The 15,709-nt window shown below is 40.7% G+C and overlaps 1 protein-coding gene and 1 long non-coding RNA gene across 2 annotated transcripts; one reads left to right on the top strand and one right to left on the bottom strand.

Annotated features, from left to right (window-relative positions):
- Positions 1-5,011: 5,011 nt before the first annotated feature.
- LOC148119971 (uncharacterized) lies at positions 5,012-11,394 on the bottom strand. Its single transcript, XR_015734682.1, has 2 exons — positions 11,061-11,394; positions 5,012-5,970 (listed from the first exon to the last, which is right to left on the bottom strand). It is a non-coding gene; the product is annotated as an uncharacterized LOC148119971 (long non-coding RNA).
- A 670-nt stretch (positions 11,395-12,064) lies between these two features.
- Mc5r (melanocortin 5 receptor) lies at positions 12,065-14,530 on the top strand. Its single transcript, XM_087896282.1, has 2 exons — positions 12,065-12,168; positions 13,103-14,530. Exons 1-2 carry the CDS (start codon positions 12,065-12,067, stop codon positions 14,118-14,120), a joined length of 1,122 nt encoding a protein of 373 aa, XP_087752408.1. The 3' UTR covers positions 14,121-14,530.
- The last annotated feature ends 1,179 nt before the right edge of the window (positions 14,531-15,709 follow it).

The raw sequence follows: 15,709 nt of genomic DNA, 5'->3' as shown, positions 1-15,709 counted from the left end.
GGGGACCAGAGCGAGCGCCCAACTGTGGACAACCATAGTGGGAAGAAGCCTTCCAGAGTGAATGGGGCTGCTCTGGATTTCCTAAGAATAGGAAGGGATTTGTTTTATGTTTACACAAATCTGGAGTTTTAAAGCCACCCTATTTCTATGTATAAAATTTGCTGCAAATACAGATCAGAGCTGTGTATCAGAAGTTACTCTTGGGTGTATTTTCAACTTTATGTTTTCAAAACTATTGTCTTAGAGCTGAAGAAAATTGATAAGTGAGTAAGGTTTGCATTCCTGAATAAAGTTGAATAAAAAAATTTAAAAATCAGTGTTTCACCACTCAACTTTGTGCTCTCCCTAGAAACAATATAGGTCATAGAGAGTTCTGCTCCATCTTGCCATTCAAAGCCCAGGTTTCACAGGTTATCATTGCTTATCATACAAATGTAAGAGCCAAAACTAGAAGTTGGGAAATGACTATAGAGATTACTTAAATCAACATATGCTATACTGGAAAGAGACATGACATAAGGAAATTAATTTTTTTCTTTTGAGTTTTGATCTCTAGGTTTTATTTTATTAATTTATAAAAGTTTCCACTTCTGCCCCTCCTACCAATACCCTCCCACTCCCCCCACTCCCTCTCCTCCTCCCTCTCCAGCCCTAAGAGCAGTAAGGGTTTCCTGCCCTGTGGGAAGATCAAGTTCCTCCCTCCTCCCTCCAGGTCTAGGAAGGTGAGCATCCAAACAGACTAGGGTCCCAAAAAGCCAGTACATGCAGAGGAAACAAGTCCTAGTGCCATCATCAATGGCTTCTCAGACAGTCTCCGTGCCAGCCACATTCAGAGAATCCAGTTTGATCACTTGCTTGTTCAGTCCCAGTCCAGCTGGCCTTGGTGAGCTCTCATTAGATCAGTCCCCTTGTATCAGTGGGTGAACACACCCTTCGCGGTCCTGCCTTCCTTGTTCATGTTCTCCCTCCTTCTCCTCCTCATTTGGACCTTGGGAGCTCAGTCCAGTGCTCCAATGTGGGTCTCTGTCTCAATCTTCATCCATTGTCGGATTAAGGTTCCCTCTGATCCTGACTTCCTTGTTCACGTTCTCCTTCCTTCTGCTTCTCATTTGGACCTAGGGAGTTAAGTGTTCCAATGTGGGTCTCTATCTTCATCCATCGCCAGACAGCATTGGCTGTGGTATATGAGGTGGTCTCTGGGGGCGATTCCTTCTCGGGTTGGACACTAGAGTCCAACAATAAAAGGTTCCAAGCCACATAACTAACATAGACAATGATTATGGGTTAATGTAAGTTTTAAGAGATAATAAGAAGCCTGAGCTAAAAGGCAGCCAGTTTAAAAATAATGGAGTCTTCTGTGTGTTTCTTTGGAACACAGCTGAGGGACTTGGTCCCTTTGGACCTCTGCCCTGGCAGCAGGATACATATTCTTCTTGCTATTGCATCAACCATGTTGAGAGTGTCTCTTGGGGTGACCTACTCCTTGCTGGGGCTTTAGGGCTCAACAACTTCAATTCTATATTGAAAACCTATGTAGAGGACAACCTTGCCATTTTCTGACTTTAGTGGAATTGCTTTTATTAAATGCGATTGCCATTTTATTTGATTTTAGCTATGGGCTTTCCATATACTGCCTTTATTTTGTTGAGGCATATCCCTTTTATCTCTAATCTCTCCAGGACTTTTATTATGAAAGTTTGTTGAATTTTCTTAAAGGCCTTTTCTGCATCAAGAGAGATGATCATGTGTGTTTTTTCTTTCAGATGTTTTTGAAGATGTTGAATTGTATTTACTGATTTTCTTGTATTGAGTCATCCTAGAGCCTCTAGGATGAAGACCATTGATAATAGTGGATGGTCTTGTGATGTATTCTTAGATTCAGTTTGAAAATATTATTGAGAATTTCTGCATCGATGTTCATAGGGAAAAATATCTATAATCCTCTTACGGGGGGTCTTTATGTGGTTTGGGTATTAAAATAACTGTGACATCATAAAACAAACTGAGCTACGTTTTATGAACATACAATCAAATATGAGGAGTATTTCTGCTAACTATTCCTTGAACATCTGGTAAAATTCTGTGCTGTCCTTGTGTTCATTTTTCTTTCTTCTTTTTTGGGACTTTTATTTATTTATCTATTTAGTTATTTATTTATGTATTTCCCAAGGGGTTATAGGTCTCTGCATATTGCTTACCTTATCATGATTTAATTTTATTAAGTGGTATCTATTGAGGGAATTATCCCTTTCTGAAGCAGCATTTCAGTTAAATTTTAAAAAATAAAGACTCCCTAAAAATTTGAGAGTTAAATACTCCCCTTGGTCAGCCTTACTAACCAGTTTAATTTGGTAACGTACTTGTTTATATCCAGTAGGCACTTGTACACAAACCTTTAATCCCAGTAGCCATAATGAAACACACCTTTAATCCTAGAAGCAACATTGACACCAACGTTAATCCTAGTAGTCCTGTGATATACACATTTACTGTAGCCACATAAGTTGACATAGATATCAGGTGGTACATTTCTTTAATCATGGTTGTGCATGCATTTATCCCAAAATGATGCTCAAATGTTTCCTCTTACCTCATCTGATCTGGCAACCGCTCTCCAGCCAATTATTTGTAATAGCCCTTTTAAATAAGACAATCATAATACTTAAAGGACAACTCTCAGACACCCCCCCCCCTTATTTCTGTGGCTTTTTCTTTTAAAAGTAGCTTATACCAGCTATTTGGGGTCTTTCTGGTTTTTTTGAATACTGAAAGATCCTGTTGTGACAGAATCTACTACTGTCACAGGGCAGCTACTACTGGTAGTTGGACTCCAGGGTTCAACAGAAAGTAGGGTGTGTCACCTGGATCTGTATAGGTCCCTGGATCTGTATGGGTCCACTGTAAAGTGTGAGGAGAGGCCACAGAAGCTGGTTGTTTACAGAACTTGGGAGGAGACTAGGATTGGATATGGAGGTGAGGAGGGAGAGTGAAGATGTGGGGCTCTTCTTTCTGCTCTTCTGGCCTACCTGCTTCTCTGGCACTTGACTGCCTCCTACCAGGATATACCTGCTGGGGATGGGGGCCAGGGTAACAGGGTGAGTGTGGAGGGAAACATGGGACAGAGGAAGAGAAGGCCACAGCCAGTGGTTTGCTAAGGAGCTGGAGAAGGGACTGGGGATTGGATTTGGAGGTAAGTAGGGAGCGTGAAGATCTGCAGTTATCCTTCCTGTTTTCCTGACTGGAGTGGCCTCAGGGATGTTTATTCATACATAATCGAAAGCTTATGTATTTTGCATTTTGCTACCGACCTCCTGCTATTTCAGACTCTGAATAGAATGCAAAGATATTCTATACCAAAAAAACTGAATGACACACAGAGAATTTCCTTTGATCATATATGAAATCCTGATATTGAGCAGAGGGCAGTATACTTGTCAAAAGGATTTCTTTGTTAGATGGATATGTTGATAGGATAGTATGCAGAAAGAAAACCTTGCAAGTCAGTTACAGTGCAGAAGTTGCTATGAGTTAGGTGAATGGTATTAAGAAGAAGGCAATGATGAATCTGAGTACTGTACTCAGTCCTCAGGAAAGAGAACATTCTGCAGGATGTCACATTGAAGCATTCTCTCTCTCTCTCTCTCTCTCTCTCTCTCTCTCTCTCTCTCTCTCTGTGTGTGTGTGTGTGTGTGTGTGTACATAAGAATTCTTTGTCTTTAAGATCTATTTTTATATAATAGTCTAAGAATTGGTTCCCTCTGCTATCAAAAACTATAACAAAGCATGTCAGATCACCTGACCTCTCCCCAGTGCTGTGATTTGCTGAGTGTGTTTACAAAGTTGAATTTACAACAACTGTAGAATTGGCAAAGGAGTGCTAGCTTGCTGCTATGCACTCCAAGTGTTGTTACAGTGTTTTTCAGTATGAAATGGATTGTGTTCTACACATTTGAATGTAAGTGTTCAGTTATATATTGCTAAAGTTATGAGATTAAAACATGATTTTAGACTGTTATTAAGAGCTACCTGGCTAGATTTTGACTGTGTTTCAATAAAGTAACTGTTTGCTAATACTATGAAATTCTGAGACTCTATAGAAAATTTTAGATGGCAGCATAGAGATATCGTGGAATGGTTTGGTATTCTGTTAAGAATTTCCTACCATAGAAATTAGTATATCCAATCACTGAGAAAATTTAAGGTACTTTTAACTTTCTTCATTGGACAATGATTCAATGGATAGATTTTTTTTAAAGATTTGTGAAAATACCATGTCATAATCCTGTTACATATTTTCCTAAGTGCATGTATGCACATGCGGCATGAGGTGTGCAGTGAGGAAAAGAGGTCGACATCAGATGGATCCTTACCAATAGGAGACCTCAGTTAGATTCTGTATCCTTCCCAATCCCAAATAAGCAAGCCATGCTCCTTCTTCCACCATTGGTATTCACACAGCAGAGCCCACTGTCTGATTGTCATTCAGACATACATTTACTAAGGCATATATCATATGGAGGTTGGCATGGCTGCCTTCCAAGTATTTACTTGCTGTCTCACAACCAATAAAATTGTCATTAAGTTGTCAATTACAGAATTGACTTCTAGAACTGATGTCTGTGTGAACTGCTGTTGTACATTTAAGAAATCTGACAGCCTTTAGATACATCAAGAAAGTTGAGAGCAAATGCAATTATATATTCTTTTAAAAACATTTATTTGAAGGACAATCTACAAAGATCATGCTTTCAATAAAAATCTATGGTACTTGCTTTAAAAGTAAGCTTTAGGCTGGAGAGATGGCTCAGCAGTTCAGAGTTATGGCTGTTCTTGTAGAAGACCCATATTCAGTTACCAGCACTCACATGGCAGCTTATAACTGTCTCTAACTCCAGGTTCTGAAGATCTGACACCATTTTTGGTCTCCATGGGTACCAGGCATGCACATAGTGCATATACATACATGCAGCTAGAACACTCATCCATACAAAATAAAAATAATTGTTACAAATTAAAAGTATAATCAGTTTATATAATGTCACTGTTCATAGTATTAGAGAGTACCTTTTGTGCAGGGTTTGGGGTGTGGGAATGAAAGTTTTTGCTCTTAGAAATTTAGGCTCATTTTATTCCTAGGGAAGACACTGCTAAGTATTTTGATAGTTTAGCAGGTTGGGAAAGCTTTGTCACAATTCATGATTTTAGTTAACAGGTAATGCATCAATTTTTAGTCTCTTTCTGTCCTTTCCATTCCATTCCATGGGTTGTTTTTAGGAGAGAAGAATTCCTCAAAGGGTGGAGTAATTGATGGTTATCCCAAGCACCAAGAAGAGAAATGTGGAGTTCCTAGGCCCTTTGCTGAGGAATCATAGAGAACTGGACTGGGTCTGAGATGGGATCTAGTCATTATACCTGTCATAGACATAGGAGATTCCCATGAGGCCACTCTGCAGGAAACAGTTCTGGCGGCTGCCTTTTTCTTTTTGTGTTGTTCTTATCTGTTCAGCCTCAACCCCTACACTGCTCCTTGCTGAAGTTAAATGACTCAAGATGAATTCTTGAGGACAAGAATGGGAAGGTGGCATTTTCTTCTGTTTTATCAACAAACAAGACTTTTTTTTCCAGCAAACTTGGAACATACATGCTTAATTCTGTCAGGACTTGTAGTATCTCATGAGAAAGTCATGACTTTTCATTACAGAATTCAGGAAGAGTCTCTTAATTTGGGCTCAGTGGTGAGAAAGGTTCAGAGGAGCTGTGAGACATTCCCAGGCTTGCCACACAGGATATCCTCCAAGGTTGAGTTTCAGAATGAAGAGTGGCTGAAGACATGACTCAGAGGTTAAGAATGCTTGCTACTCTTTCAGAGGACTGGACTTTGGTTCCCCACATACACATCAAGTGGCCCACAACTGCTTGTAATTCCAGCTGCAGGGACTTCCAACACTCTCTTCTGGGTTCGGCTGGTACCTGCACACATGCACAAACATGCAGACACATATAAGTAAAATAAATCTTTAGAAATGAAGATCCCGTGGGCTATTTGTGAGGATGACACAACGTGGAGATAGTTAACTTGGTGACAAATCTGCACTGTAGTAGGACCTAATGCTGACATGCAATTATGTGGGTCTAGAATTTACTTGGGGAAGCACTCTAGTGTATACAGTGTTGATGGAGAGAAATTGAGGAGTTGTCAGTCCCTACTAATCCTCTGATGGCTTCACCTATACAGAGAGCCTGAAGCCTGCTGGAGCTGACTCATACACCTCTTCAGTGCCTCTGAGCACTTTACAGACTGATTCTCATCAGTAAGAGAAGGCTATGACTGAGTAGAGTCACGCGTGATGACTGAATGCCAGAGAGAGGATACAGACTTTCTCAAGACCAAAACATAACTTACATACTCACTTCCAAGGGTGGAACAGGTGAGTCATGCAGCCTGGGTTGTTAGTTATTGAGGCATTTAGGTTTGTTAATTCCTCAGTAAGGTGCCCCAGTAAATAGGGTGCCTGGTAGGAAACAGACTAACTCATCTTCACAGTGTAGAGACTGGTCTTCTAACCAGACTTGTGGGATCTGTCTACACTGCAGGTGATGGTGTTCCTCCAGCCTCACTGTGTGGATGTATCAGTACAAGAGTCTCTAAGAGAAGATACAGAAATGATGCTTTAGTGTCAGTTAAGTATGTAGACCTGATTTTGTGGATTTGCTTGTTTAATCTCTGTTGAAGTGTTATATCTATTCAGGCGGTTGGATTCCTCACAGAACATGCATGAATTCATAAGCCAGAAGTTGGAGACTGCCTTCCACTCACTGCTTTCCCATCCACAACCACCCTCCGGTTCTAAGCAAAAATCTTGTTTCATCTGGCTTGGAATATGTGAATGAAATTAAAACTACATTCTTTAGCTTTCACTTGTCAGTGTTCATGAGATTCTTATTCTCAACAGTTGTACATTGTTCTCATGATTGTACAGTATTCCGTTGTGTGAATAAACAACATTATCCAATGATGTTTTGGTTCATTTCTTACTTGGGAACTGTACTACCACAGTTACCGAACAAATGGGTTTTTGTGCACATAGCTCTATATTTCCTACGAGGAATAAGATTGCAAAGTCGTAGTACATGCACCATGTTCATATTTATTGACAGCTACCCAGAATTTTCAGAGTTCAGTTATCTTACCTTCTTGGTAATACTGGTTGTAGTTTGGATGAGAATAGAGGTTCAAGTATGTTTGAATACTTGGTCCCTAGTTAGTGGAGCTGCTTGGAAATGGTTAGAGGCCTGGTCTTGGAGGATGTGTGTCACTAAAGCAATGACCCAAATTAATAAAATTAGAGGTGTAAAGGAGGTGTTATAAGAGACACCTGTGAAAGCCAGAGGGTTTTAAGGATACACTTCAAAGCCCATATTCTACTAAATTGGGAAAGCTGAGAAAAATGGATGAATTTCTTAATGAATCTGACATACCAAAGTTAAACAAAGAAGACATTTAAAAATTGTATTAAATGACATGGGAAAATCATTTAAAAACCTATCTAAAACAAAAGCAAGGTAGAAGCCCAAGTTCAGATGTGTTTACCACAGGACTTTACAGGAAATTCAAAGAGCTAAAACCAATGCTCCTCAAACTGCTCCATAAAACAAAAAAGGAAATTATACCTCCAAATTATTTTTATGAACACTGACTGACCCAGATACATAACTAGATAAATAAACGAATAGAAAATTCTAGAACAAGTTCCTTCATGAACATAGATACAAAAAATTCTCAGTAGAATATGTGTGAACTGAATTTTAGAAAACATCCAAAATGATGAATCATCTTCATCCCAGAGATGAGGGAATGATTTACACATGTAAGCCAACAAATGTACTCCATCACATAAGTAGACTCAAGGACAGAAATCACATGATCATCTCAGATGGAGAAAAGAGCATGGAGAAAATCTAAGATTCCCTTATAAAAGTTATGGAGAATCCAGGGATACAAAGTATAATAAAGGCAATATTCATAAGCCCACAGGCAGCAGTATGCTAAATGGAGAACTCAGGAACAAGAAAAGGATGTTCATCCTCTTACTACTGTTGCCAGATTGTACTTGAAGTTGTAGTTAGAACAGTAATCCAAGAGAAGAAAGTAGGAGAGCTACAAATAGGAAAGAAGTAAAAGTATCCTTAAAACTCAAGAGTTCACTAGGAAACTATATTGCAAAGTGGTAGGATACAAAGAACAAAAATTACTAGTCTTCCTAGATACCAATGACAAACTAAGAAATAAACAGGGAAACAATTCTGTTCACAGTGGCTATTCTCAGGTCCATCTCTTGGGATAGATCTAATCCCAGAGATGGCTCAGTGGTTAAGAGCACAGCCTGCTCTTTCAGAGGTCCTGAGTTCAATTCCCAGCAACCACATGGTGGCTCACAACCATCTGTAATGAGATCTGGTGCCCTTTGCAGGCAGACCACTGTATACTTAATAAATAAATCTTTAAAAAAAGATTGGTATACAATGGAAACTTAAAATTAGAGATAGCAGAAGATGGAAAATCTGTCTATACATTCTTGTATTTGTAGGATCAATTTGAAAATATTCTGCCAAAAGCAATCTATAGTCCTAATACAATCCTCATCAATTGAAAAGAATCATGTTTCATATGAAACAAACAAAACTAAGATGCCCACACAATCTTGAAAACTAAAAACACTGCTAGAGGTAACACCATAGTAACAAAAATTAGTATGTTACTGTTAGAAAAAACAGATACATTGATAATGGAATAGAATTGAAGATCCAGGCATAAGCCTATCCCTTTTAAGACACCTGATTTTTTTGTTTTTCTTAAGAGTCAAAATATATACATTGGAAAAAGAGGCAGGATCTACAATTGCTGTAGAAATTAGATAGCTAGTTTGTTATCTCTTGTCCTGCACAAAACTTAATTCCAAATGGACTAAGGATCTTGTGGTAGTTTGAATGTAAGTCTCCATAATCTCATAAGGAGTGGGACTATTAGGAGGTATGGCTTTGTTGGAATGGGTATGGCCTTACTGGAAGAAGTGTGTCACTTCGGGGGACAGGATTTAGTTTCCTATGCTCGGGATACCGCCTGCTGTCTCAGTCAACTTCTTGTTGCCTGCAAGATGTAGGACTCTCATCACCATGTCTGCCTCCACACTGCAATGCTCTCCATAATTATAATAATAAACTGAACCTCTGAAACTGAGTGAACTACTCCAATTAGATGTTTCCTTTAGAAGAGCTGCCATGGTCATGGCATCTTCACAGCATTAGAAAACCTAACTAGTACAGATTTCAGCGTAAGACTTGATACTTTGAGTCTGTTAAAGGAGAAAGGAGGGAATATATTTCAATTTGTGGTATATTCAAAAAGACTGTCTGAATAGGACTCTGGTAGCACAGGAATTAAGACTAACAGTTGACAAGTGAGACCTCATGAAGCTGAAAGACTTCTGTACAGTAAAAACCCTATCTACTGTAGGGGCAGCCTACAGAATGGGGAAAATAAATACTAGCTACAAATTTGACAGAGGGTCAATATCTAGACTATACAACGAACTCAAAAAACTAAACACTAAGAAAACAGACAATCCTGTTAAAGTTCTCAGAAGAAATGCAACTGGTTAATAAGAATTTCTTAAAATATTCAACATCATTGTCTGTCACAAAGATGAAAATTAAGACTACCTTGAGTAGTATAAAGCCTAATCCACAAGACAGAGCTCACGCCTGGTAATAATGTTAACTGTGTCAAGAACCCCTCACTGAATAGCCCTACTATGACCTGCTTTCAATATTCTACTAAATAGATATAGTATCAAACTGCCCTCTAAATACTTATATTTATCACTATAAATACAGGGATGGTTCATTATATGTAAATAAATGTATAATGTACTATATAAAAGAACTCAAAGACAAATCACTTGATTATCTTAGAATAGATGCAGAAAAGACTTTTGAAAAAAATCCAACATCTTTGTAGTAAAATGTCTGAAAATATTAAGAATACAAAGAAACTACTTTAATATAATAAAAGGTGTATATGATAAATTTATGTTTAGCATTATATTAAATAGGGAAAACTTTAAAGAATTTCCACTAAAATCAAAACCAAGGGTAGCTGCTTTTCTTCACATTTATTTCATACAATACTGGAGACTTCAGCTAAACCAGCAAGATAAGGACATAAAAAGGATGCAGATAGAAAAGGGAGAAAAAAATTATCCTGTTTGCAAACTTTTGTATGTAAGAGATCCTAAAGAATCTGGATCCAGAAATAATACAGCACAGTGGCAGAATGCAAAATTAACATCTCAAACCAGCAGCCTTCTGTACACCAGTAACAAACATATCAAAAGGAAACCTGGGACACAGTTCCTTTCAAAACAGAAAACAACAAACAAACAAATCCCTTGAAATATACCTATACAAGGAAGCCTGTCTAAAGAAACATTTCTAACAATGACAAAAAGAAATGAAGATTCTGGAAGATGGAAGGACCTCACACGCTCATGGATCAGCACACTGTGAAATGGCTATAATATCAAAAATCAATGTACAGATTCATTGCGATTTCTATCAAATTTAAAATAAAGTGCTTCACAGAAATTTTAAAAAATCGTATCACAGAGTCCCTGGATAGCCAAAGCAATACTGAGCAAGAAAGAACAATTCTGAAAGTATCATCATGCCTAGTTTCAAGTTATAATAAAGTCAAACTCAGCAGCACCTTGAAAGAACCACGCTTGGTGGACACGGAATGCTCTGTACAGAGGCTATAGCGTGCCAAAGCACAGGGCTCCTCAGCTGGACTGCCGGCCATCAAGTCCTGTCAGTGCTTCACAGAGTTAGAGAAAAAGAGAGAGAGAGAGAGAGAGAGAGAGAGAGAGAGAGAGAGAGAGAGAGAGAGAGAAGAGCTGGAAATGATAAAAGCAAGCCATTTGCTCTAGTTTAGTAAAAACAAAACAAAACAAAACAGTTCAGTGCGACACACGAGGCAGCACGGAGACCAAAAACTGCCATACCTGCTGGTCCAGATGAACTGGCTTTTGTGAAGACTCTGCTTTCAGCATCTTATCACAGAGCCCAATATCTTTTGCAGATCCCAGTCTGATCTTGAAGATGGGGACTCAATGAATGATATTTAGTGTGTGGGGCGTTTTCTGCCAGTTAATCACTTTTGCATGTGCACAGAATTAATCTCCAGTTAGGAAATCTCTTCACAGACTACACTGATTGTGCCTCTCTCCTTAACAAGATGACGCCCAATAAGCAAGTCTGCCTTTCCTGTATGTGTCTATCCTTGCCCCCCTCCCGCTGTCTCTGCATCTGCCTCTGTGTTCTCGGTCTGACCAACTGTCTGTCTCTGTCATTGTGACTCTGTCTCTGTCTCTGCCAAGAGAGGGAGAGGGAGGGAGGGAGGGAGAGAGGGAGGGAGAGAGAGAGAGAGAGAGAGAGGGGGGATGGAAGGGGAGAGAGGTATTTGTGTGTATGAGTAGCCAAGTAGCCAAGTCTCACCAGACTTCCAGGCTCTGACTTTTCCAAAGAACAAGTAGCAGGCATACCGGTGAGCCACTTTGTCCCAGAAAGACAAAGAACAGAGCAGATCAGGTCCTTGGAGCTGGGCAGAATTTTAATCAGTGACTTAAAGGAAGAGAGAGGGAGGGGCAAAGAGAATCATTAGCTGGGAAAAAAAAAATCCATCTGTGTGCTCCTAGGGGAAAAGATTTGTCACACTGGAAGCACCGCAGAGCTAAGGGTTGTGGTGAACCACTAGGTGGCACTGTAAACACGACTCCTAGACTGCCTTGCTGGTGGCAGCAAGTTGCTGGATACCTGAACCCAATAGGTCAGAAAGGCCGCCAGTGGGGCGGGAGGAGGTTGTTAAAAGGCAGAGTGGTGAAGTGCTTAGGTTAAGTTGGGAGGAGGCTGCATCCTGGGGATGGCCTTGCTTTCTTACCCAGGTCAGCCCAGGTGGATATCAAGAGCTCATGCAGAGTGAAGCATCCAGTGAGGGCTCCTGGCCGGGATGCCAGACCAGAGTCCGGTAAACAGACACAACTCTATTTCCCAGAAACCATCTGGAAAAAGTGAGGAATCATGCTTACCTTTGCATGGAGGAGAGCAAAATAGGTGAGGCAGTTTGTGCAGTGAGATCTTGAGGCAGCTGGATGTGATGTTTAAAGCAACAGGAGGATGGGTCTATACCTTTGAGGTGTAAACGTATTGCAAAGGATTACAATCCAAAAGCCTTACCTTATTGTTAATACAATGGCTCTCTGAGGCTGCCTTGTTCTAACATTTCACAGTTATTTCTTCATACTGTGCTTATGTGGGACATAAAATTAGCAGTCAGATCCAATGAAATTCAGATTTTTCAGAATTTAAAGAAAATATGTATTGAGGGAAAGTCCTGTTGTTTTTCTCTATTTAACATACTGTAAAGGAAGCTTATGTATCGAGGTAGCAACTCTGTGTTTCTTCTCAAGCTAAGCAGCCATTGCTGCTGTCTGTTGCAACCCTGAAAGAGTATGCATTGGGATTTTGAGGAGAGCTCTGGTTAGTGATAAGAACACAGGTACATTTGCTCTTCTCAAGGGAATGTTTGTATGTTCTTCAGAAATCTGGGCTTCCTCGAGCGAAATATAATGCAGTAGCCCCAGTAATGTGAAAATCTGGAGACTGGCTAGAACTTTTATGAAGTTTTGATAGGGTTCATGGAGATGCCCTGAGAGGGAACTTGGGGGCCAAGAGATGAGACATGGAAAGAGAAGCTGTCCTTGGCATAGAAATGGAAGCCATTCCTGTAACCCGAGAGTGACAGAATAGGAGTAAACAGAAAGAGAGGCCTGTGATAACGCTAAGCTGTATGGGAGAGGACAGAATACCAGGTACCAGAGCACACGTCAGAACGAGGCAAACTGGGGTCTGATTTTCAATACGTTGTGTCTAACCACCCACTTCGGCATTTGACTCGCTTTTGGTGTGTGAGCATGACCTGTGTGGGTGTGTACTCTTATGCTCTCGAGACCAGAATAGCAGAACAGCAAACAAATCTGTCTTACAGTACATTTGATGCCAAGACGTGGAGGCATTATCTTCCAGCCATGAACTCCTCGTTTCAATGGCATTTCTTGAATCTGACCCCGAATGCCACAGAGGACAACATTTTAGGACCAAATGTCAAGAATGTGTCTTCAGCCTGTGGGGACATGGGCATCGCCGTGGAGGTGTTCCTGACTCTGGGGCTTGTCGGCCTTTTGGAGAACAGCCTGGTCATTGGGGCCATAGTGAAAAACAAAAACCTGCACTCGCCTATGTACTTCTTTGTGGGCAGTTTAGCAGTCGCTGACATGCTGGTGAGCATGTCCAACGCCTGGGAGACCATCGCCATATACTTGATAAATAACAAGCATCTGGTGATAACGGACACCTTCACAAGTCACATTGACAACGTGTTTGACTCCGCAATCTGCATTTCTGTTGTGGCCTCCATGTGTAGTTTGCTGGCCATTGCCGTGGACAGGTATGTCACCATCTTCTATGCCTTGCGCTACCACCACATCATGATGGCCAGGCGCTCGGGGGTGATTATCGCCTGCATATGGACCTTTTGCATAAGCTGCGGCATCATTTTCATCATCTACTATGAATCCAAGTATGTCATCATTTGCCTCATCTCCATGTTCTTCACCATGCTGTTCTTCATTGTGTCTCTCTACATACACATGTTCCCCCTGGCACGCAACCATGTCAAGCGCATAGCAGCATCCCCCCGATATAGTTCTGTGAGGCAAAGGGCCAGCATGAAGGGTGCCATTACCCTCACCATGCTGCTGGGGGTTTTTATTGTGTGCTGGTCTCCCTTCTTCTTCCACCTTATCTTGATGATCTCATGCCCCCAGAATGTCTATTGCTCCTGCTTTATGTCGTACTTCAATATGTACCTGATACTCATCATGTGTAACTCGGTGATTGATCCTCTGATCTACGCCTTCCGCAGCCAGGAGATGCGGAGGACCTTTAAAGAGATCATTTGTTGTCATGGCTTTCGACTAATTGGTAGGCTCTGTGGCAGGTATTAGACATAATCTCACTCAGTGCCTCTCATCTCTCAGTCCTTAAAGTTCAGCCAGGGCTTGAGCAAGGTCCCCAGGAATCTCAAATGTATTCTCCTTTAGCTCCTTCTGCCGCTCAAACTTGTGTTCCTAAAACTGTGTTCACTGTGTATCAAGAGTGTGCATACGTGGATTGTCTCCATCATGGGAATACATGTCTGTGACATGTATCTTTTTACATCTTACTCTTTCTCTACTTCCCATTCCATTTCTAGGAGGCTTTGCTACCCTCTACCTGACCTCGTAAGTGACCTTATGAGATGCAGAATATCCCAGGCGAGCTGTTATTGAAAGAAACACTGTGGAGGTCTATGACACCATGAGTGGTGTTTTTGTTTTGTCTTTCTTGTGAAAAGGTGGACACAGCTTTTGCATTCTTTTCAAGAGTAGAGCGACATCCAGATCCTTTCCATTCGAGCTTCCATTTTATTTGCTATGGGTGTCCCTACAGCTGTCCCATCCTAGACTTCTAGATTATGGCTTGGATTTAGAATTGTCTGAGGATCAACATTAACTCCCTATACTTTTGTCCATCATAGTTTTGGACTTACTCAGGCTTAAAGTTCTGAACTACAAATCTTGCTTCATGTTCTGTGAAGAATCTCCATGACTCTTTCTCCCTGTCTTATTTGACTCAATTCGGCATTTCCAAGAACTATTTGGGGGTCGCATCAGGGACAGTAGGTACACACCCACCCTCACTTCATGTAGTACATGTCTGTAGTCAGACTAGATTGGTTTTCTCACATGCAGTCTTTCAGCATCTCTTGGTGTCTGAAGCTTTGCAGTATCTTACCATGACTCGAGCAATCGTCAAAGGCCCATTCTACAGCAAAGAAATATCATGTTCTCCTCTGGCGTTGAGGAAAGTAACATAAGCTCAGGCACTAACTACAATTCCCTGGCTATGTGTCCTTGATATTACTCCAGGCTCCACATCTGTCCTGACATTCCAGGAGGTCAAAAGAACTACCTGAAAAAAAAATGGGAGAACTTCTTGTAAAATTTGGAAACCCACGTAGGATTCTCTTTTTACACAAAAGACATGATCCACATGGGCCTACCACAAATAAATATGAAGGGAGGATTCAGGTATTGGTGGTCAGAGCAGTGTTTTGTACACCAAGACATGTTTTGCTCAATGGAGCTGCGTGGCCCTCTGGGTCCTAGTGTTCTCATCTGAAGGGAAGGAAATGAGACCCTAGAGCTCACAGGCTCCATTTTGCAGTAGTATTTTGGTATTAGTATTTTTCTCTTTCATTGGATACTTGGCATCTTTCCAAATGAAAGAAAAAAATGTAAACAAGCGATGGAGATAGAGACCATCCCACAAGGAGCTACTGGTATAAGAGGAACCCTTTCTACAGAAGATTTTAAAGGCAGAATATAAGTAGAGCTACATAAATAGCCTGTGGGCATGACCACCTTCCCCTCTAGCAGCTCAGCATAGAAAAAAAATGTGCTGGTATTAACAGCAAAGGTTTACTAAATGGCAGATTAGCAGTTGTTGTTGGCAACTGATTTGAAAAGAGCATGTCGCCTTTCAAAATGTGTCC

This window comes from Myodes glareolus, chromosome 13, assembly GCF_982192425.1.
Source record: "Myodes glareolus chromosome 13, mMyoGla1.1, whole genome shotgun sequence".
NCBI lineage: Eukaryota > Metazoa > Chordata > Mammalia > Rodentia > Cricetidae > Myodes > Myodes glareolus.
The sequence above is the reverse complement of the archived record's forward strand: the minus strand, read 5'-3'. Positions and strand labels throughout refer to the sequence as shown.